Raw genomic sequence first — 23,255 nt, forward strand, 5'->3', positions numbered from 1 at the left:
CCGGTATCTCAATTATTGTCACAATATGTGGTGCGGGTTGAATAAATATTGTTGATTAGGGATTTCGGCGGTTCTGCAATTGCTTCGATACAGTGTACTTACCAGTGATATACAGTGAAGACCCGTTTTTATCAGTCCCTTGAATTTTAAGCTAATAAAACGGGGATGTTGACAAAATCGGGACTTATATTTCTATTTCTTTATAAGAAACCGAAGTTCTTAAAATATTCATCTTTAGTCCCTAGATATAGACTCAAAACCCTTTCTGATCATTTAGTTTATATTTCAGATCTCTAAGATAAGGAAAATATGCTCAAGAATTCAACTTGGTTCGTCTGCTAGAGCCCATCAAACTACCAACTATCAATTTTCATATGAGGCTGACAAAATCGGATCAAAAAGCTGATAATATCGGAGGTAGACAAAATCGGGGGCTGATAAAATTGGGTCTTCACTGTATAACATATAACGTATAACAGTCCTATATGCAAAATCATCATGTCGATCATGTCATGTTTTATTTTGTACCCAGGTGAGCTACGTATGATTTACAACTACACTATGTTCTAACCCCCTTCCCCCAATCAATTTCATTAAGGTGCATTTGATCAGGAAAGTCGAAAAAAATTTCACAATGCGAATATAACAGATAAATATTGTGCAATTTTAACTCCCAAAAGGGAAAATTGGATTAAACCAATTTGCGCATTAAAGGCACAAAACCTAACACAAAATTAAGTTTGAGCCTTTCGTGCTTCATCTCGTCAGTAACAAGCAGAGCCGTAGCGTGCAGTTGGCCAGGTTGGCCCCCACCAAGGTCGCCAATCTTAGGGGGGTGCTAAAATCTTGATCAGTGCTTTTTGTTCAATGCCTCGCCCACCGTACCCTTCCAGCTTGAGCTACTTTGTGGATACTTGGCACACCATGGAGTCACGCAAGTTCGTGGTTCATCCTTCTCCTCCACACACCATCCCCCTGCACACCACCGAAGATCGTTCTCAGCACTCTTCTTTCGAAGACTTCGAGTGCTTGCATATCCTCCTCGAGCATTGTCCACGTTTTGTGCCCGTAGAGAGCCACCGGTCTAATCACTGTGTTGTACATGGCGCATTTCGTGCGATGGTGAAGCTTTCTGGATCGCAAAATTTTGTGGAGTCCATAGTAAGCACGATTTCCAGAGATAATACGCCTTCTGATCTCCCGGCTGGTGTTATTGTCCGCAGTCACCAATGAGCCTAGATAGATGAACTCGTCAACCACCTCGAACTCGTCGCCGTCGATCGTAACACTACTACCCAAGCGTTCCCTATCGCGATCGGTTCCGGCAGCCAGCATATTCTTCGTCTTGGACACATTTATCTTCAGTCCTACTCGTGCTGCTTCGCGCTTCAGTCGGGTATACAGATCTGCTACCGTCTCCTTGTTACTACCGATTATGTCCACGTCGTCAGCGAAGCACACGAATTGTCCGGACCTCGTAAAAATTGTGCCCCGCATGTTGAACCCCGCTCTTCGCATTACACCTTCCAGCACTATATTGAACAGCAGACAGGACAACCCATCGCCTTGTCTTAGTCCCCTGCGTGTTTCAAACGGACCCTAGAGGCCGCCCGCAATTTTGACACAACACCTTACACCATTCATCGTAGCCTTAATCAGTCTTGTCAGCTTCCCAGGGAAGCCGTTCTCGTCCATCATTTTCCATAGCTCCACACGGTCCACCATGTCATATGCGGCTTTAAAGTCGATGAACAGGTGATGTGTCGGGACCCGGTATTCACGGCATTTTTGGACGATTTGCGTATAGTAAATATTCGGTTGTTTGTGGATCTGCCGTTGATGAAACCGGCCTTATAACTCCCGACAAATCCATTTACCAGCGGTGATAGGCGCCGGAACAGAATCTGGGATAGCACTTTGTAAGCGGCATTTGTCACCGTGATCGAGTCCAATTTGTCGCCTTTCTTGTATATCGTGGTGATGACCCCTTCCTTCCACTCCTCCGGTAGCTGTTCCCCGTCCCAGATTCTTTCGATTATTCGGTGCATGCATTCCGTCAGTTTCTCCGGACCCGCCTTGAAGAGTTCCGCTCCTAGATCATCCTTACCAGCTGCCTTGTTGTTCTTGAGCTGTTGAATAGCCTCGTTAACCTCATTCATAGTGGGCGCCGGTACATCCCCGTCAGCTGAGACACTGACATAATCGTCCTCCTCGATTACCCGATTGTCCGCCTGCGCACCATTAAGATGATCATTGTAGTACTGCCTCCACCTTTCGACCACCTCACGTTCGTCCGTCAAGATGCCACCTTCCTTGTCTCTACACATTTCGGCCCGCGGCACAAAACCGTTGCGAGAGTCATTCAGCTTCTTGAAGAATGCCCGCGTTTCCTGAGAGCGATACAGCAGCTCCATCTCCTCTCTCTCTCAGACTCTTCCAGGTGGCGCTTTTTGTCCTGAAAAAGTGGAATCTGCTGTTTTCGCTTTCGTCGATATGACTCCACGTTCTGACGAGTGGCTTGAAGCAACATCGCTGCGCGTGCTGCATTCTCCTCGTCCAATATCTCTTGGCACTCGCCATCGAACCAATCGTTCCGTCGACTCCTCTGTACGTATACCAGGACGCTTTCCGCAGTGCTGCTTATGGATGCTTTAGTCCTGTTCCAGCAGTCCTCAAGGGGAGCATCGATGAGCTCCTCCTCCGGTGGCAGCATTTCCCTCAGTCGGTCCAGGTTATCTTACACTGTTCACTACGGATAGTCGAACTTACACTGTTCACTACGGCTAGCCGAACTTGCAGTCTTTCACTATATCGGCAAGTATGCGAGTGCTCCCGATAAAGTTAAGTGACCTGCAGTTCCATGTCCCAAGTTTCCAGTGTCTAGTCCGTTTCCGTTGCGTACGTCTGTGCCAATTTTGTCCATCCGAAATGTCTTGTTGAACTTCCTGAGCATGCTATTTTTATGGGCGGCTAGCTAGTCCTGCGCCAACCTTGCAGTAACGCTGAAGGATGACGTGAGGAGAGAGATTTGGGCTAAGCGCTTATTTAAAGTCGGCGCTAGCTCGCCTTGTCAGGGCTGCTTTAGGGCATGTGGTATTTAGACCTAGAACGTGTACGGCCCACTACCTCGTCCTATCACACCCGCAGTCAGCCCCCGCTACAGGTTCGGGTCGCGAATCACAATTAGTTGCTGTCGCGACTAAGCATTATCCACCACCTATGACCCGCCAAGTTGCATGCAACTCAGCTTACCACATTACTTGGATTTGCAGGTCTAGACCACTAATGACCAATCAAAGTAGCTCTGACCACAATGCGCACGATTCTTGATGCCCCCGTGGAACTCGCCAAGTTCTTAATCTATGTCACACATATTTTCCATCCATGTTTACAAACTTCATTTCAAATGAAAGATATAATACTCCCATTGAATACTATTGAATTTCATTCAGTTCTGACTATTCGTTCCTGAATTATATGTTGGTTATTACGGTCACATAGGATTTTCTCATATAAACCAGTACAATTGTAATACATCCTAGGTTAAAAATGTATTGAAACGAACGTCAAATTACTTCGATTCGCAGGCCTAAATCACTGATGGCGAATCAAAGAACATACATGTACAAGTGGGGATAATATAATATTCGTAAGATTAGGGGGGTCATTTAGTGTTATTTTTTTACCTTTCTCATATGGAAAGAATATGCAATCATTCTGAAAATCGACTTTTTCATAGTAATACACTTCAGGATTTTTAGCAGGGAGATTATTGGAGCAATTAGTTATTAATTAGGTGAAGCATTTCATAACCATATTAAAACTAGGAATAACTAGAAGGAGTGAATCAATTTTTTGCCTTTCTCATATAAAGAAAGGCTATGCAATCACTGTAAAAATCGACTTTTTAACCAAGGCCCGGAGGGCCGAGTGTCATACACCATTCGATTCAGTTCGTCGAGATCGGCAAATGTCTGTGTGTGTATGTATGTGTGTGTGTCATTTAAACTCACACAATTTTCTCAGAGATGGCTGAACCGATTTTCGCAAACTTAGTTTCATCTGAAAGGTATAACGCTCCCATAAGCTGCTATTGAATTTTTAGTTGATCCGACTTCCGGTTCCGGAGTTACGGGTTGAAAAGTGCGGTCACACAGCAAATTCCCATATAAACTGGTACCACCATGATGTTTAAATGATGTAAAACATATTAAAATTGATGTAACATTACTCTAGTTTGCGGGTCTGGATCACTAATGATCAATCAAAGTAGCTTTGACCACATTGGCCACCTATGACGGTTCATGACGCCCCCGGGGAACCCGCCAAGTTCCTAAACTAATATCACACCCATTCCACAACGAATTCTCTACCGATTTTTACAAACTTGATTTCAAATGAAAGATACAGTAATACCATTGACTGCTGCTGAATTTCATTCGGTTCTGACTCTTGATTCCGGAGTTACAGGGGTGTTGGTAAGGATACACTGGAATTTTCCATATAAATCGGTATAATCGTAATACCTCAGAGGCTAAAAACTATTGAAATGTTCACCAAATTACTTCTAATCGCAGATCTATATCACTGATTGCCAATCAAACATTCTTTGAATATATTGTCCACTATCGACGGTTCCAGAAGTCCGGAATTTCAGGCATATTCCACAATTAAAGTCACATCGGTTCTTCGGTGATGACTGAACCGATTTTCTCAAACCAAGTCTCAAATGGAAGGCAAAATATGCAGTTGAGTATTGCGTCGCCGCCCCTCCCCCCCCCCCTCCGCCTTGCCCTTACACCTCCCTCCTTCATCACTCCCCTCCTCTTGGACCACCCTCACGCCCGCATTTCCTTCATCCACCCCGTATACCGAAATAAGATGAAGGATTTTTGACGCATCCTCCAGTCCCACTCTACTAACCCCCCATTCCCTACATGTTCAAACCCATTCCACCAACCTTTCCAAATTATAATCACATGAAGATAACATTGAACTCATGCTTATTAAGCTAATTAAATATTATTCTCTTGCCTTTCTTATATAGAAAGGTTATGCAATTGCTCCAAAAACCAACTTTCTAACCGAGGCCCGGAGGGCCGAGTCTCATATAACATTCGACTCAATTCGCCGAGATCGCAAAATATCTGTGTGTATGTATGTGTGTGTATGTATGTATGTATGTATGTATGTATGTATGTATGTATGTATGTATGTATGTATGTATGTATGTATGTATGTATGTATGTATGTACGTATGTATGTATGTATGTATGTATGTATGTATGTATGTATGTATGTATGTATGTATGTATGTATGTGTGTATGTGCGGATTTGTTAACAAAATGTACACATCGGTTTCTCGGAGATGGCTGAACCGATTTTTACAAACTAAGATTCAAATGAAAGGTATAATATTCCCATAGGTTGCTATTGAATTTCATTTTCAACCGACATCTTGATCCGGATTACGAGTTGAAGAGTATGGTTACAAAACAAAATTTGTTGATTTGTCCACATCGGTTTCTCGGAATTTTCTGAACCGATTTTGACAAACTTAATTTTAAATGAAAGGTCCATCGCTGTTGAATTTTGTGTGGATCCGAGTTTTGGTTCCTGAATTACAGGGTGATACGTACGATCACGCAATAAATCTCGATTCTAACGAATTTTACGATGAATGTAAAAAGGTGAATTTTTTTCCAAAATGTACACAACTGTTGAATTTGTAGATCTAGGTCCCCAACAGTCATTCAAAGGCTCTTTGGTCACACTGGCCACCATCGACGGATCCTGAAGTATCCAAATTCAGAATAACGGTTATATTGGTTTCTCGAAAATGGCTAGACGGATTTGATCAACTTAGTCTCAAATGAAAGTTGTCGCGTCCCCGGAAACTGATATTAAATTCCATCTCCATCCGACTTCCGGCTCCGGGGTTACGGGTTGTGGAGTACGATCACATAGAAAACTCCGATTCAAACCGATACCGCGATGAATGCAAAAAGGTGCTCTTATATATGTACTTGCCAAGTGTAATAAGAGATTTCCATAATGTTATATTGCACGAACCAGCTATTATATCATAGTTTGGAGAAATGAGAAAGGCACAATTGCACCTCTAGGTGGATTAAAACAGGTTTTTATGATTAGAGTTGGTTAATTTGGGATTTTTATGAGTAGTAGTACAGTTTTTTTTAATTCGTTTATTTGACACGGCTCATAGCGGTTGCTTAACGGAGCCGTGGATCTTTTGTATGTTTACAATTTGTAAAAATAAAAATACAAACAAATGTTATTGTACAAATGTTGGATCTCGTGTGCGCAACTTTTTATTGCGAGTGGAGACCTTCTTTCGCGGGGGCGAAATTTTTTTCTGTTGGCAGACTGCGTCAGGGAGGTCAATTAATTCTCTCTTGTTTTTCACGTCCAGATCGGAGCTGGCATGGTGTCCACGATCAGATGTTCTTTCATGCTTCTTCACTTATTGTTGACCAGTGTAAATCCGTCCTTTTTGTTATTAGCTTCCTTGCCGATGTAGCTTACAGTTGATTTTAGGGTGCTGGATGCTTCTTGTGCGGTTGTCATTATGGTCTGAACAGCTGCCACAAATTTGGTCATCGTTTGTGGTTCAAGCATTGGTATTGAAAACTCTGTTTTGTGTTGATTTGCCGTAGATGAGTTGGCAATCGGTTGAGATGCATTTTCCTCTGCATCTTCCGCGCAAGGTTGTCCATGATGCGCTGTCTGATTGCAATACCTGCACGTAGGGGTTTGCTCCTCATGGGTGCATAGCGTAGTTTGTTTTTTTTTGTAGTTCCGTGAGATTTGAATTTTATTGTCAAGTAGGAGGGTACATGCCTTTCAACCCGCATCCTCACTAGAAAAATGCCGTTAGGAGTACCCGGGAACAAGTTTCTCCAAGTAGTAGGTGTAACCACAGACTAACAGACATAACACTATGAGGGAATTCCCTCAAAAAACACCGATCCGAAAATTTTCCCAGAACACTAGCTCCACCTTTTATTCACAGTCCCAAACACTCATTTACTGGTGGGTTACCCCTCAGGTTTGGGAACAATTTTTCACTAGTGTTCTATCCCCCATATGCTTGTTCATATGTCAGTGGCGCCATAATTTCAAATGTGGCCATAGTTCCAACTACAAATATATTTAAAATGACCGTTAAAGCGGGCGAAGCTTTGTTTTTGAGTGTTATGTCTGTTAGTCTGTGATGTAACTTTTCCATATTGCAACATGCATTTTGAAATTGGCTCAGTAAGAATACGAGTTGATAGGTCATGTAGCCTTACATCTATATAATCATTTGCAATGTATACGAGAATCTTTATGCCAACGTTGTCACTTTCAGCAACGTTAGCCTTAAAGGGTTTATATACAAACTTGTGGCGAAAAAGTGGGATAAGTTCGTGATTTTTTTTAAAGTGTTTTATGCAAATTTTATTTGAAAAAGCGAAAGACGAAAGATATCTCATCGGGCGAGCAATCGATATGAGAGGACTTAAATCGATTTTTCAGCAGACGGACGCCCGCTAGCACATTTATACTCATCGTAAGAGTCGAGTGAATTCAATCAAAAGCAATACGCAAACAACAATACTGGATTCGCTCCAGTTTGCTAAAATGTATGTTCGCGGCGGGTCGAAAACAGAAACTCCTGTACTCCAACACCGACAATATCGTTGTTGGGTACAGCCCAGGTCTCCTGGGTGGGCACCTCACCATGTTCCGGTTATTCTACGGAGAAAGTTCATTTCTGTTTAAGATAACTAATGTGACATCCCCAGGTACATTTCGAGTCGAAAACCTGAACAATAGTGTAACCCATTCATTGAAACTGTGGTTGCGCTGGTTCACACTTCCCTGAAGATTCGACTGACTAAATTTTCTCCGTGGAGAATTCGATACTCAGCTGACGGGCCCATGTAGACAAATTGTCCAATGTATAGTGGTCCTTGCAAATTGACAGGTTTGGAACCTCTACAAGTAACCTTAGTGTGCAGGAACTGACACGACATTCGCCAATGTCTTTCACGTGAAAATTGGAAATGTAGCTAAATTGTGATGTCGACAAATAACCATGCGAAAAATGCAAGGTTTTTCAGGCAGCATATTTAGTATATACTGTCGGGACGGAATCCGGACAGACCTTCTTGGAGAAATCGAATACCCAACAGTTTGAATATTCTACGCTCTCAGTTTCAGTTTCGCATGCGCTGGGCCGTGCCCCAAAGAGTGTTCATCGATGTTTCGATAGTTAATCTGTCCACGAATCGGCGTCAGTAACTACGATTCTTGGTTTTCATCAAGTTCCACATTCGCGTTTCTAACATTACGTACTCCCGATAGCTAACGGGTCGTCCGTCGTCGTCTCGGAAGGGCTTATAAGCGGCAGCCTTCACCGCGTGTAAGTCTGAGCCGGTACGCGTTTAGTCTGAGCTTGAATCGCGGTGTTGAGAATCAAGCCAACCAGGAACCCATACTCTTCCTCGGGAGGAAGCTTTTGTGTGGACACGATTTTGACGGATATCGCGAACACGCAACTCTTCTAATTAATACTTTGGGTGAGGTCATACAAAACATTCACGGTATTCAGTGGCCCTGAATAGTTAGCAATAGTAATAACAAATGGCATATGGTCGCTACCGTGGGGATCAGAGATTACCTTCCACATTCCTCCGTATGTTGATCCAAGCAAAGTATATTTAAGATCTATTTCATAAATAAACCATGTTTTGTATAATGCAAATGCATCGCATTTCAAGTTTCAATTAAGTATTAAAATTTTAAAGGAATCGATTTTCGCGACAATTCTGCAATTCCACAGTATAACAGTGATCAAATCAAAATGATACAATCGCTGAAAGGAGGGACCATTTTGCAGTTAACAGCATAAAGAATGATTTTACTGTAGTGAAAAGGTTACCAAAATGCTTTTAAGAGGGTCAAAAATGCTTAAAGCTATGAAAATACGGTCCATAATGTCAGAGAACTTTATAAAGCCAACGCTGGTTTCTTTCTCTGGCTGAGATATGGGAAGACTAGGGGTCTTTGATGTCCCGGGAAGTGCTAAAAACATTTCTGAGCTCAGGTTTCTGAGATCGGGAGCTACTTGCTTCGGTTTTGCACCAGTTCTTCCTAGAGTAGTTATCTTGGAGAACCTTGAAGAGACTCCTCGTAACCTTTACAACGAAGCTTATGAGAGGAAATGTTCCTCCTTTTACTATTGCTCTTAGGCACACCAGAACATGTTCCATCCTGAGGTTCATCACAGTCGCCTTCGTCAGTGAACAAGTTAGTATAAGTATTTGTAAAGACCGGTAGCGTGGCTAGCTTTAGAATTTCTGCAAAAGATCACTTAGAGCATCCCTTCTAAGATTGTTATTATTCTATAGGAAGAAACGGAAATTCAATGTTTTTTAAAATAATCAATAATAGACCCTCTAGAACTTTAAGAGTATTGAATTGAAATGTTTTTTTCTTGTTTGAAAGGCTACGTATTGTGTCATAAAATTACTCAAAATACTATTATTTAGGGTATTTTTCAAGTTATAAAACTACCAACTTTATACAAGTAACAAGATGAGCTTATAGTGTAAGATGTTTTTCAGAAAGTCCGAAAAAATCATCAGTAGAGTGAAACATATAATTAAATCTTCGAATATCTGTTCGTGTTGGGTATTGTGTTATTTCGTTCATCCATGTTCGATAAAAGCACTTTTTGTTGCAAAATCATACCACAAGTGTTTTGAGGTTCACAATGCGAAAAGAGTCCATCAATAGACAACACAGCTTACTTTGACTTAGGAATGGAACAACGTTATCGATTTATGCGCAGTCCATCAGAATCCCATACGAAAACACTTACACTCCAATTTCGAACCGTTATGAAGGTTATCCAAAAATAACTTTCATCAATTTTAGTTATCACAATCGAACATAAATACACGATGCACTTTCTCGCGATAATTCCAATTTTAGATACTAAAGCATCTTTTGCTACGCATTTCAGTCAAGGTCATGAGGGAGTCGTTTTCGGCATGGAGAAATCGAATATGTAGATCAGTTTGCTCATTTTCTTTTAGCATCGCGCTACTATAAGCTATGCATTTATCTTGGGGGGCCGATTGGCGCATAGAAAAAAAACTTTCATTTATAACTTTCCATAAAACTTACTCGATACATATACACATACATAATTTTGTTAACTAAGATAAAAATTTTAAAACTATGAAATTAGCACTACTTTTCAGCAATTGAAAGACTTAAAATAGACATCACCGTAAATCCTAGCATCACTGCAAATAGTTGCAGAAGCCCGACTTGCCGTTTGCGCATAAGTCCTCGCTTTCCGCGTTCTCGCGGAAGCACCTCACTGACGGTCACGTACAGCAGCGTACCGCCAGCTACTCCCTGCAGGATCGGTATCACTATCATGTTGAATGTTTGGCCTATATCATCTAGAACCATGCCGACGGCAATGCCGGCAACCGACCCAATCGAGAAGGTTAAAATTTGTAAAACATGGGAACAATTGTGGCGACTTCCGTGGGTGCAGATTTCCACGCCAAGACAAAATCCTACCACGTACTTGTGGGCACTAACGGCACCCAACAAAAGCAGAACCTGAGGTGCTGAGCTCTGGACTCCAATGGCCAATCCTTCCAGCAGCGAATGTACTACCAGTGCCAATAGCAGACTAAACACTCCCGTCACTTGCTCCTCGGGATCACCAGCAGCCACCATCACCCGCGGGAGATTCTCATTTGAACATACTATATTTTCACTAGTTTCGCCGCCATCGCACTCGGCTGACCGCTGCGGAATCTGGATACTGCTTTCACTAAAAATAAACATGTACAATGTTAGCATCGAACATATTTGAATTAGTTATGATATACTACCTTTTACTCAGCAATTTTGTCTCTTCACTAGTTCCATAACTGCGACCATTATCCAGATCTCCACTAGTCGAATCCCGACTGACCCTCCTTACTGCTGCAACGGGCTGTTCGCCATGGCTGTGACCATGCCCGCCGGCTCCGAATAGGTGACTTATTTCATCAACGGTATAGATTAGGAAGAAACCAATGCAGAATACTATCTCGGCATATTGTTTCAAACCGTCCCGCACCTCTGGGAGCATATGGACCAGTGCGGTTGCTAACAGTACACCAGCACCGAAGCAAAGTAGGAACGAGATTAATACCGGAAAGCGTTCTCTGTTACGCTGCGCGATAAACAGCGGTAAAATTCCAGAGATAAAGCTGCCAAATCCAAGTGCTAGAATGGCCAACAATTTGGCCTCGTTGTTACTCATGCCGGTTTCTGCATCCGCTAGCAGAGGTGTAGTGTGTGTAGTCGCTAGCCCATGCTGGAACGATTCGGTGATGTTGGATAATTCCATGGTTCCGCACACGGTGGATGGCTTCAATTCGAGATCGGTTACAAAGCGTCGAGACTTTGGTGGTAGCTCAGAGGCCTGATTTTCAGTAATGTTCCATTGAATATTCACGTTTTCTTATCACTTGATCATCGTTATTTGACTAAACTTTACGGTAGTCAGATAAGAGCGTGGTCTAAAAGATAAAAGAAGATTAGTCGCACACTATTCTGTTGTTTATCGTATGGGCTGTTAAAGGGCCGAACAGAATGACTCCTTCACTGACGGAGCGTCAAAGCACGGCTTGAATGGTCTGCTGTACCAAGGGTTACTGTAGCGAGCGAGGCAATGTTGTCACTCTAGGGATTGAGAGGTGAGAGAGAGAATAATATCCCTACAACTTTGAAACAATCCAAATTTGGTTTGAGGCTGCGTCGGTGATGAAACATTCTGTTTGACCCTTTACAAATTGTTAGATTTTGCAATCAGTTTCATACAACCTTTCGAGTTGTTTTAGCGTTGCAGTCTGTCGGTTACCGATTGGAGAACACGTGGTATAATAATAGCATTTTTGGATAGATATTTGGTTTGCGTTGGTCTCTGCTCATACAGAGTTTTTAATCCTATGATGGTACAGAAGTCGCTTAAACATTCAAATTCTTATGCGAGGTACTGAAGGCCGAGCCTTCTGCGTCAATCGTTTCGCTTCGACAAATTGGAACAATATCTTTGTGTGCGTGTGCATAATTCATCATGTTACCAATCATAACGAAATTAGTTTGATATAATAGCTCCAAATATGATAATTTAACAAATCCAATTTATATTAGGTTCTTATTTATTCTTTCAGTTTATATTACTAGAACGCTTCAAAAATACTTGTCTAGCGTAGATGCAAATTAGATTGTGGAAATCCATACTCCTACGGTGGAGATTTGGAACAATAAATGTTTAGCCTTTTTTATATGGCAAATTTTACGCAATCACTCTGAAAATCGGAAACCAGGGCTGAGTGCCTTATACCATTCAACTCAGTATGTGTCAAACAATGTCAAATGCTTTTCTCAGAGATGATTGAACCGATTTGGCTAAACTTAGTTTTAAGTGAACGATCTATCGCGCCTATGGGCTCCCAATCAGAGCTCTGGTTCCGGAGTTACGGGTTGAAAAGTGTGATTTTCGACGTTTTCGTCTGCTCGGTTGATTTTTTTATTTTATTTGGTCAAGCTTGCATGAAAATTTTGTGGAAAATTAAAAACTAAGTACAACGAAATTCAATTTCAAGAGCGGCTAAACCTATAACATTATTTTGTTTAATATAATTCAAATAACTGCAAAATAATTTTAGGATTTTTGCTCTTTTAAGAGATCCTATGTTCTGCATAGTAGGGCTCTGCAGGTCTTCCGGGAATGATCGTTGATATGTTATGCTGCAGAAGATTCCAGGCCTTTACTACCCGTGGGCATTCACAGAATTTGTGTTTAAGTGTTTCAACGACTTTGTTACAATGGACACACTCCTCTGTGTCTGCACGCCTTATTGTGAACAATAGAAGCCTATGTTCGGTTTTCTCGTTCACGAAGATGTAATTTTTTGTGCAGACGTCAGATAGTTAGTAGCAATGTTTTCCCACGCACGCGTCCAGTTCACTGCAGGGTTATTCCTCTCCAATTTTGGTACTTCTGTCATTGTTGTGTATTGCTGATGAATGCCCCGGCCGATGGATCTTGTTGCAAATGGACAGGCAGATCGGTGAAACATTGTCTAACGTATTTCAAGCAAAGGAGCTCAGAAGGAATAATATTTCTTATTTGTGTATCATGAATAATTTGTAGAATGGAGTATATTCAAGCTCTTGAATGTGTCGATTTAGCAAAAGAGCTTTGCATTTAAGCGCAGGAATGTGGAGCTTTAATCCTCCTTGTTCACGCTTTCGTGCAAGTTGTTATATAGGAATGCGAGTTGGAACACCCAGCCAAAGGAATTTACCCAACGTTGCTGTTATTTTAGTAGTGTGTGTGCAGTACGGAGAGAGGATTGACGAGACGTACCATATCTTTGACGTCATGTATGTGTTTAAAAGAATTATCTTTTGGTGTAATGTTAACAATCTTGTTGAATAGAGTCACACTTGTCTCGAAAACTTTTGTACTATTTCCTCCCAATTAATTCTTGCCGTGATACGAATCGAATTGCTAAACACAACTCCCAAAATCTTGATTTGTTCTGCCGTGTGTATCCAAGAGAGGTTCATGAGATCGCCGTCAATGAGTCCAACGTTAATAGATGTCGTTTTCCTCAAATTTAGCCGTGAACCAGAGACTCGCTCAAAGCATGAGAAGATGTCTTTCACAGACTCAATTTTAGTGAAGCATGTGACCAGGATACTTATATCATCAGCATACGCAACGACGAGGTCTTGTCCACAAACACTTTCAAGCTTACTTACAAGCGGATGAAGGAAAAGGACAAAGAGGTGCATACTGACCGGATCTCACTGTCTAACAGATCGTTCTACTGGAAATGCCGGAGTGAGATGACCGTTCAGTAGTGGGTGAGAAGACGGAAGTTCACCAATTCGAGAGATTAAATCTACCAGACGTTTACATTTTTGGTTTGCTTCTAGCAGATTAGGGTTGATTTTCATGACCGGTTGAAGATTTTCTCAATTTTGGCCAATAAAAATCGATTTATCGATATGGGAAATTGCGATTTTTTCCCTTCAAAACAGTGTGTCTCAGGAACCGCTTAAATTATGTATAGATTATATGTGTTTTTTATGTAAAAATGTCTCAGGAACACGATGGCAATAAAATTTTCAAAATTAAAATATATGTATTGAGAGAAAAATTAACTTTTAATATTTTACTGAAAAAATTGCATAGTTGGCAGCACTGCCGCCAAAAATTAATATTTTTTTCTAGAATACTTGAATAATTTTCTTCAAAAACAATCTTGTGGTTTGATTCTAGATTAAATAGAACCGGAGATATGATCAAACGAAAATCAGAAGTTTTCGTAATTTGTCAAAAAGGGGGGGTGTGCTCCCATGACCCGAGGGGTGGTTTTATTGACACAAAAATTTGGATTTTTATATATTTGCCCTAAATGAACAATTCTTCCAAATTTGGTTCAAATCCGTGAATGTCGATTTCAAGCTTGCATCCTTTTTGATCACTTCGCGTGGAATGACCCATATACAATTTTTGGAGCATTGTTGTATTTTAGAAAAATGATTGCGCTTAAGGCTCAAGTTACCTTTTTGAGCATGTGTTAGAATTGAACGCTGGGTAGTATGGGTAGGAAAATTGTGTTCAGCTTTGCCACCAGATTATCCATTTAAACCTTTTCAAAGCTCTAAAAGAATAATATCAGTCGATTTATTAGATCATCACGATTCAATTCATGCAAAATACCTGCTAGAAAAACCATCGGCTTAGCTGAATGGTGCTGTTGAAAAATTGGCTGTGGTTAAGCTGAACGCAATTTTTCCTACCCATACTACCCATCGTTCAATTCTAACACATGCTCAAAAAAGGTAACTTGAACCTTAATGTGTCGAACATGCCACCAGTTCCCTTACATGGCGGAAATCGACGTCTGAAGTCATTTTGAAATCCAGGATGGCGACTTCCGATAAATTTTCTATAGCCTCAGCTATAAGGGTATTTTCGAAATGGGGTTTAAGAGTAGATGACGGAAATCGATGTCTGAAGCCATTTTATAATCCAAAGTGGCGACCTTTGGTTTAGATAAATTCACTATAACCTCAATAATGTGAGTATTTTTGGCGGCTTTCCTATAAGGTAAAAAATGTGGGCATTTTTAGAACGGGATTGATAAGTAGACGAAGGAAATTATGGCGGAAGTCATGTTGAAAACCAAGATGTCGACTTTCGATGATAAATCCTCTACAAGTTATTTCGAAATGCGGTTGATGAGTACATGACGAAAAACGACGTCGGAAACCATTTCATAATCCAAGTTGACGACTTCCGGGCTAAATTCTCGCGACGTCACTCATCGATTTTCATCATCTACTCGTCAAGCTTATTTGAAAAATACTGTTAATGTTAATGAAAATTTCGCTCCATTACCATCATCTTCTCGTCAAGCCGATTCCAAAAATACCCATATTGTTAGGGCTATCTAAAAATATCCATATTGTTTTAGAGAACCTTTTTTTTTATTTTTATTAACGTGACTTTAAATTTTTATTCATTCGTCACGCTGTTTTAGAGAACCGGAATTTCACAAAGTAAGTCTCAAATGAAATATACAAAATGCGGTTGATTGCACCCTCAATCAACACTACCCCCCTCCTCTACTGAAGTCTCAAAGTCTTCCGACATTGACTACCATAAAAGATTACGGCAGTTCTGGGAAAGCCATCTTTCACAATTAACCCATTCATGCCCATCTTGTTTGTGGACATCAACGTTCTGAAACAGCTATAACTTTTGTTTGAGGCAAAAGTTCTTCACAAAAACAAGTAAGGCTAATAAATGTGACTATTGCCGTTCATTTGAGTATTAACAGTTGCAAAGATCAGCTCTAGAACTGAAGTTATTGAAATTAGTCTGATTGGATTCCGATGTAGCAGTGCTGCCAGAGACAGTTTATGTTGATGTCGGAAAATGAATTTTTCATATATCTTCGTTATGCTGCAATATTTTTGAAAACTGATAAAACTTATCAATTTAGACTGTCTTTGGCTACGTTTTCCACACAATTGGACTATTGTAAATATTCTAGAAGAATTGCATTGAGCATTAGAAGATAAAAATGGAGCAGCTTCAAGCACTGCAAAGAAAGCACCTAACTTTATAAAAAAAAGGGTTTTCGTGTTTCTTGATCCCACAATTTTTAAGGAAAAATAGTTTTGAGACCCTACATGTACTAGAAAAAAGTTGGGCATCAAAGTGTTAACAAACTCAGTTTTTCGGAGATGATTCCGTAAACATAGATTGAATCGTCCGGTCACATATGAAATTCTTATATAAGCCGGAACAATTTTGTTCAATGGGGGGGGGGCGAATTTCCGATATCGGATACAAAGTTTACATTACAAATGTCTTTCAAATGCATGAAACGCCGAGTTTTGATGTAATCCCTATTTTTTTGCTACTCCTTTTAGGATTGAATTGGATTCATTTTGCACCATGTCTGCCTTGCTCATATAAAAAGATTATGCAACGACTCGGGATTCTTATTTTTAACCGAGACTCGGCGGGCCGAGTTTCTTATACCATTCGACTCAGTTTGTCGAGATCGGAAAATGTCAGTATGTGTGCACGATGAAGTCGGAAGCTTCGAGGAAGTGTCAAAATCTTTGAATTAAAAACACATCTCTTTCTCCGCGATGGCTGACTCGATTTCCACAAACTTAAATTGAAGCTATAGTATCCTTACGAACTGCTGTCGAATTTCATTTGAATCGGAATTCTGGTTCCGGAGTTATGAGTTAGGGAGTGCGGTTACACATACAAATTCTCTGGAGCTTTATCCTTTAGTACTACAATGACGATGTTGACGGACATGATCAAATTTGTTAGTTTATAATCACAACTCTCACGTATAAATTCGCTGATATTATATGTTACATTAAATCTCTAATTTTGCTGTTTTTAGCAGAGTTAATATTTGGTGAATTACCCTACACAATCTAGATTTTGACTGCGTTCCTATAGAGTTTGAACCCATAAGCTCAACACTAAACAATAAATCTGAATTGTCAGTTTGAAACTTTCATGTTATGTAGGTTTATACATTCTAGTACAAAAGTTCGTAATCTCAGGGTTGCTTAACAACCGGGTGCTTATAAATATGAATCGACATTGTACCACCGGTTCGGTTAGTTAAAACCTACGATACGCAGTACACTATTTACTCAATTAGATTAAAATATTAATTTTGCTCGCGTCCTTATTAAGACATTTTTGCATCAAGTATATTTCATCATACTCAATTCAACAGCATGTAACGCACTCTGTACCTTCTACGCTTATGGAATGAGTTGATTCCTTCAAAATGACTAATAATAGTAAGAAATTATAATTTCGTGGAGATAGCAAAGCATTTGATGCATACGGTAGATGCTCAGTGATAACAAAGTAAGATCACAGAGAACACACGTCCATCTTCATCATTCAACTTGTGTAAAAATCCCTAACGGTTTCGAAGGCAGTTGGGATATCTTCACCAGGTGCGCTACTGTCGTCATGTTTTTAGTGGCTCAGTCAGACTGAATTGACAGCGGTGATACCTCTACCCAGTCAAACCACTCCGGAACCGGTTCGGACTTCTGAGTGGATTCAGTATCAATTCCAGCTCAAATGCATCAACCGATTGATTCGGAATCGGTTGTTTTCTATGAGCAAGATTCCATACTGAATCCATTCGCGATTTTAAACCGGTTCCGGCATGGATTTAACGTATAGTTGGGATAAGTTGGTGTGGCGGCGCTAGCGTTTTATCGTATATTAATTCAAATAGTTACACACGTTTTATTAATATATTTGTTCGATCATGTATGTCTGATCTCTGCGGTAAGATATTGATAAATTTATATTGCAACAATCCATGGCATCATAGTTTCGATGCATGAGGAAGGCTCAATTGCACCACTAGGTAGATAAAAACAGATTTTTTGAGCTTATTATCGACGTTATTCTTTATACAATTAATCAATTTGACCCAAGAAACAACGTGAATCTGCTGCACGGAAAACCGGTTCATCGCAATTTCAACCAAAAAATTAGTTAATTTTTTTGATTTCGTCTAATATTGGCGAATTAAGTTTTAGTTGAAAATAATAATCCAGCGCTGCTGTTTTGATGCTGTCAGTCTCAGTCTAGACGCAAACGTTTCAGCCTATCACAAAACTTGAAAGGCTTACCTGAGTTAATGCTTGAAACGCTTGTCTCAGCTTGTAACGTTTGTTTCAGTCCGGATTCAATCGCAAATGCCGTTACACTCCGTTTCAGCCAAGACACAAACGACTGCAATTCAACTGATCTCATTGTTGAATTAAACTAGTTCCTCGTAAAATGCAACATAGGAAATTTCAAACGTTTTGTGTCAACGACCGACGGATGAAGATAAGGAATTAAGTTGTTGAGAAACTCCGTAGGCCAGTGATTCACACGCAAATATAAGATTAAGTTGTGTTTCTCTTAATGTTATCTTTTTATGAACTGCAGTCTTAAAAGAGACGAAATGGCCAAAGATATTTAAGGATTGTTGGTAATTGATGTTAATTTTTTGACAAGTTTTAGTTTCTTTTCTACTTGGCATCTCAAAAGATGAAAAATAATTATGGTGTTGCATATTACAAAATTTGTTACTAATTGAAATTTTACGATATAATCACTTAAATCCGAAATAGAATGATTTTGACAATTTTCAACAATATTTTCAATCTTCAGTAGTATACAGGGTGTTTGGTTCATGGTTAAGAATCTCTCGAGGGGTGATAGATTGTCAAATTTGGAGAAAAAAATTGTTCTACACATACCCTCAAATCTCAACCGTTACAGAGTTATTGAATTTTTTGTGTAAAAAACTTATTTGTCTTAAAATACCTCTAACTTTAAAAGTATACTTTGTATTTTAAATGTTTTAGTTCCATTCGAAAGGTGAGAAAATTTCCTGTTGAATGATGTTCTCATATCTTTTAGTTAATTAGTTTTAATTACCTTTTAGCTGTAAAGTAATTAAAAGTTAGTGTTTTTGAGGTTTTTGCTAATTTTCTCGAAATAATGAAGTATGATTATAGCAATATCCATTATCCAAAAGTTGGGTTTTAGGACGATTCATAATTCGTTCTTGGACGTCATATTCCTATCTCTTCTCATTTCTTTGTAATTTTATTACTATACTTTTCCTGTAACCGACTTGCAAGTGCTTAAAAGACTCTAATCTAAAAAATATGCTTTATATCGTTATTTACAAGATTTCATTGGAAAGCTGAGAAAATGTCCTATCAGTGTATGTACAAATATCTTTTAGTTAAGTGTACTAAATGATTTTTTACTAACGAAATATCTAAAAATTTGTGTTTTTTGGAGTTTTTTAATTATTCTAATTATTAATCAACAAAATTTATCGTTACTCTTGTTCATTTGATGCCCCTTAATGTTATCTATAACTTTTTATTTGACACTTTGTCTATATCTCTTTTCATTTTGCTGCTATTTAATAGTTAACACAGCATGTCCTCTCCGCAAATGTAGTGGGTTCGAAATCATTATTTTTGCATATGAAACGATATGATAAAAACGATTTTGCGTCGAAACCAAAAGAGATAATTGGATGGAATCAAAGAAAGAACTGTAGAACTTGCTGTAATGCATTATTTTCATGATAATAATGGTGATGTTTATTATTTACAATTTTAAGAAAATTAACGAAAATGCTAATAATAGCACTAACTTTAAACTAATTTACTTTTAAAAGAATACTAAATTCACTTAACTGAAAGGTATTATTACATTTTTCTCTGTAAAATTTTCCTGGCTTTCGAATAAAAAGAAAAATAATACAATAAGTGCAATTCTTTTTCAATTAGAGCTGGTATTAGTGAAAATGAGATAAAAATATCCAAGTTAAATAACCCAAACTCATGAAAATAAGAAAAGGTAAGTGTATCATGTCAAAGAACGAATTATGCAGCTCTTTAAGACTAACAATCTGGATTATTAAAATGATGAGGTTAACTATTAGGATTTTCAAGAAATGAACGAAAAATCGATTAAAAATTTTTAATTTTCAATAAATTACTTTGAAAAGGCTACTTAAACTCATTAGCTGAAACATGTGATGACATCACTCAATGCGAAATTTTCTCACCTTCCCAGTGGACCTAAAATATTTGAAATACAAAGTATACTTTTTGAGTTAGAGGTATTTTAAGACAAATAAGTTTTTAACACACAAAGTTCAATAACTTTGTAACTGTTGAAATTTGATGGTTTATGAGGAACAATTTTTTTCTCCAAATATGACAGTCTATAACCCCCCGAGAGATTCACCATAAACCAAACACCCTGTATATATATATATATATATATATATATATATATATATATATATATATATATATATATATATATATATATATATATATATATATATATATATATATATATATATATATATATATATATATATATATATATATATATATATATATATATATATATATATATATATATATATATATATATATATATATATATATATATATATATATATATATATATATATATATATATATATATATATATATATATATATATATATATATATATATATATATATATATATATATATATATATATATATATATATATATATATATGCATCGAAACAAAATGTCAATCAAAATCATTCCATTTTTTTAAAAGTTTTTTTAAGAAAAACTAATCAAAACCAAAAATGAGGTCACTTGAGTTTTTGTTGTTTGTGTACTGGTTCAGGTAGCTGCTTTCAGGCTAAAACAAGCTTTACAATCTGAGACCACCACTGACCTACCTGCATAACCGTTGTGCCCAGCGTGTATGAACATAGTTGCTGTCACTGAGAACTGACAGGAAAAGAGGTTTTGGTTTAGTGGGTAAACCAATGCAGTCAGGATCCGACATTACCACGAGCCAGCAGGCAGTGGTGTCCTTTGAAGATTTCTTTTCGATATTAGACGGACCCAATTTATTGAATTGAGTCGATTGGTACACAAAACTCGGCACTCTAGGCCTTTGGAAAATCTCCAAAATTTGAGGGTTACTATACCTTTCTTTTATACGAAATTGCGAAATTTTTCTGCGCGCGAGCCTGAATTACTATGCCCTATAAAAGTTTATATGTGCGGCTAGTCTACTGCTACACACTGAAGAAACAAACTCGAAGCTTTGATAGTACTTTTAAACAGTTTAATGCCAGGAAAAATTTAATAACAAATAATAATAATGATTAGGAAGTGCTCATACGCGTAGAATGATTAGCACATTATCAATAAAAACCATATCAAACCAAAACCAAACACCCTGTACAGAAGTTTTCTTGCCACCCTTAAACAAAATACGGTCTATAACCGGTGAATTCATTCCTACTACAGATGCAGCGAATGAACCCTCATCCAATCCACGAAAAAGAGAGGTATCCATATTGCACTTTGTATGAGTGAGGTTCTACTCGATGGAACAGGAAGATGCGAAGTAAAAACAAATAATGCTGAAACCTGTCGCACTTAGCTCACAAGCAAGGTTGCCACATTCATAGATTTTTCTGTAATGTCACAGATGTATTTAACAATTCTTGGTCCCGAATTCATTTTCACTGATTACTTATTTTTTATATTATTTCATAGATTATCACAGATATTTGAAAATATTACGATTTTCCAGATTTTTCGAAAATTTCACGCTGATTTTCAGATTTGTTTTTATTTGACATCATAGATGGTAAAACAACTTTAGGATTGATCAGTGATGTTGACGTTAAAGCTTCGCCAGCCCAGACACCATAAAGATATCTGAAGTTTAAAATACGCACACCGAGATCTCGCATTTTTACGCTACCGCTTTCCCCTTAAGCCCAGAAGCGGTTTGTTTATCTCCTTATTCGCCGTGTAAACGATTTGTTTCCTAATTCCAACTTCAAAACGGCACAATACCAACGCAGCTGGATATTATTATGCAGGCAGAAAAATGAACGCGCTCGAAAATGACAGATGTGTCACCTGTCCTTTCTGCAACTTATACTCAAATGAGATAACTGACGTTTAAAATACACACACTGAGATCTCACATTTTTATACTACCTCGGTCCCCTTATGCCCAGAAGCGGTTTGTTTTCCTCCCAATTCGCTTTGGAAACGATGTTTTCCTCCCAATTCAAACGTCAAAACGGCACAATATCAATGCAGTTGGATAAGTCTATACGAAAAATGGCATATTTTCACCGAATGAATGAGTCAACTTGAGGCATCTTCTCGGTGAAGCCCGTTTATTATCAACGTTTTGTTTTCATGGTCACGTTCGTCACAACACTATAGATATAGAATCACATATCTTGCCTATGAGCTATACAAGTTCAAATTACATAGCAAAATGCGTTTCAGATTATGTAAGTTTCACCTTTAAACGTGGCTTGGAAGATTTCAAAGAAAAATATTACACTTGTTGATCAAATTTGACATACACAATTTGAAGGCGCAGATTCGGAATCCTTCAAAGGTTTTGTATGGAACTGAGAGTGGTTCGGGCGAAACAGCTGTGATTAGATATATATTTGATTAGAGAACTCAAACCGATTTTCAATTCAATTGCTATGAACCTAGTATCGAAACAGGTTGCTAACCAATTTGACAGCGATTAAGTTTGGTACTAATTGTGAGTCAGTTTGTCTCTAGTTAGAAAGACGAAAATCAACTTTGAACCTTGCCTAAAACCTTGTATTTACACTCAATTCCTACATCTACCAGCTCATCTGTCTGAATAATAATAAGACACTCTTCTGAACACTATTGCATCTTCCACCGAACAACTGCATGATTACTCAACAACGCGAATGTAGGCCACAGAGTGCTACAGGTCTAACCGTTCACATTTAGCGTGGCTTTCCGAAATACACAATGTTCTGGTTGAAGGTTGTAAGCAAACGTCCCTTGCATTACAATTTCTATTTGAGTTTTACTTTTTTTCTGACTCACCTCGAAATCGTATGTTATTATTGTTTTCTGCGATCCGATCCGATCCGACGGCTGAGAATGAACTGAACATGAGTGCTGTGGCACACAGCAATATTTGCACTGAATCGCTGGGTGAGTTTTATGTTGTTTCAACCGTGCT

At 38.6% G+C, this 23,255-nt stretch overlaps 1 protein-coding gene across 5 annotated transcripts in view; it reads right to left on the reverse strand.

Moving 5' to 3' along the window:
* Window positions 1-10,084: 10,084 nt before the first annotated feature.
* The window catches only part of LOC131685134 (zinc transporter ZIP3), a 29,911-nt gene continuing 16,740 nt past the window's right edge, over window positions 10,085-23,255 (reverse strand). For 2 of the 5 annotated variants that reach the window (XM_058968600.1, XM_058968598.1), the window contains exons 2-3: window positions 10,927-11,601; window positions 10,085-10,865 (exon numbers count right to left, since the gene is read on the reverse strand). In XM_058968600.1, the coding sequence (XP_058824583.1) occupies window positions 10,265-10,865; window positions 10,927-11,429 (1,104 nt within the window). In that variant the 5' untranslated portion in view covers window positions 11,430-11,601 and the 3' untranslated portion in view covers window positions 10,085-10,264. Of the gene's footprint in view, window positions 10,866-10,926; window positions 11,602-11,905; window positions 14,148-22,225; window positions 22,551-23,116; window positions 23,238-23,255 lie in introns of those variants that run through there. The other 3 variants (XM_058968599.1, XM_058968603.1, XM_058968601.1) reach the window with 3 other exon arrangements.

The sequence above is a fragment of the Topomyia yanbarensis genome, chromosome 2, assembly GCF_030247195.1.
Source record: "Topomyia yanbarensis strain Yona2022 chromosome 2, ASM3024719v1, whole genome shotgun sequence".
In the NCBI taxonomy this organism is placed as follows: domain Eukaryota; kingdom Metazoa; phylum Arthropoda; class Insecta; order Diptera; family Culicidae; genus Topomyia; species Topomyia yanbarensis.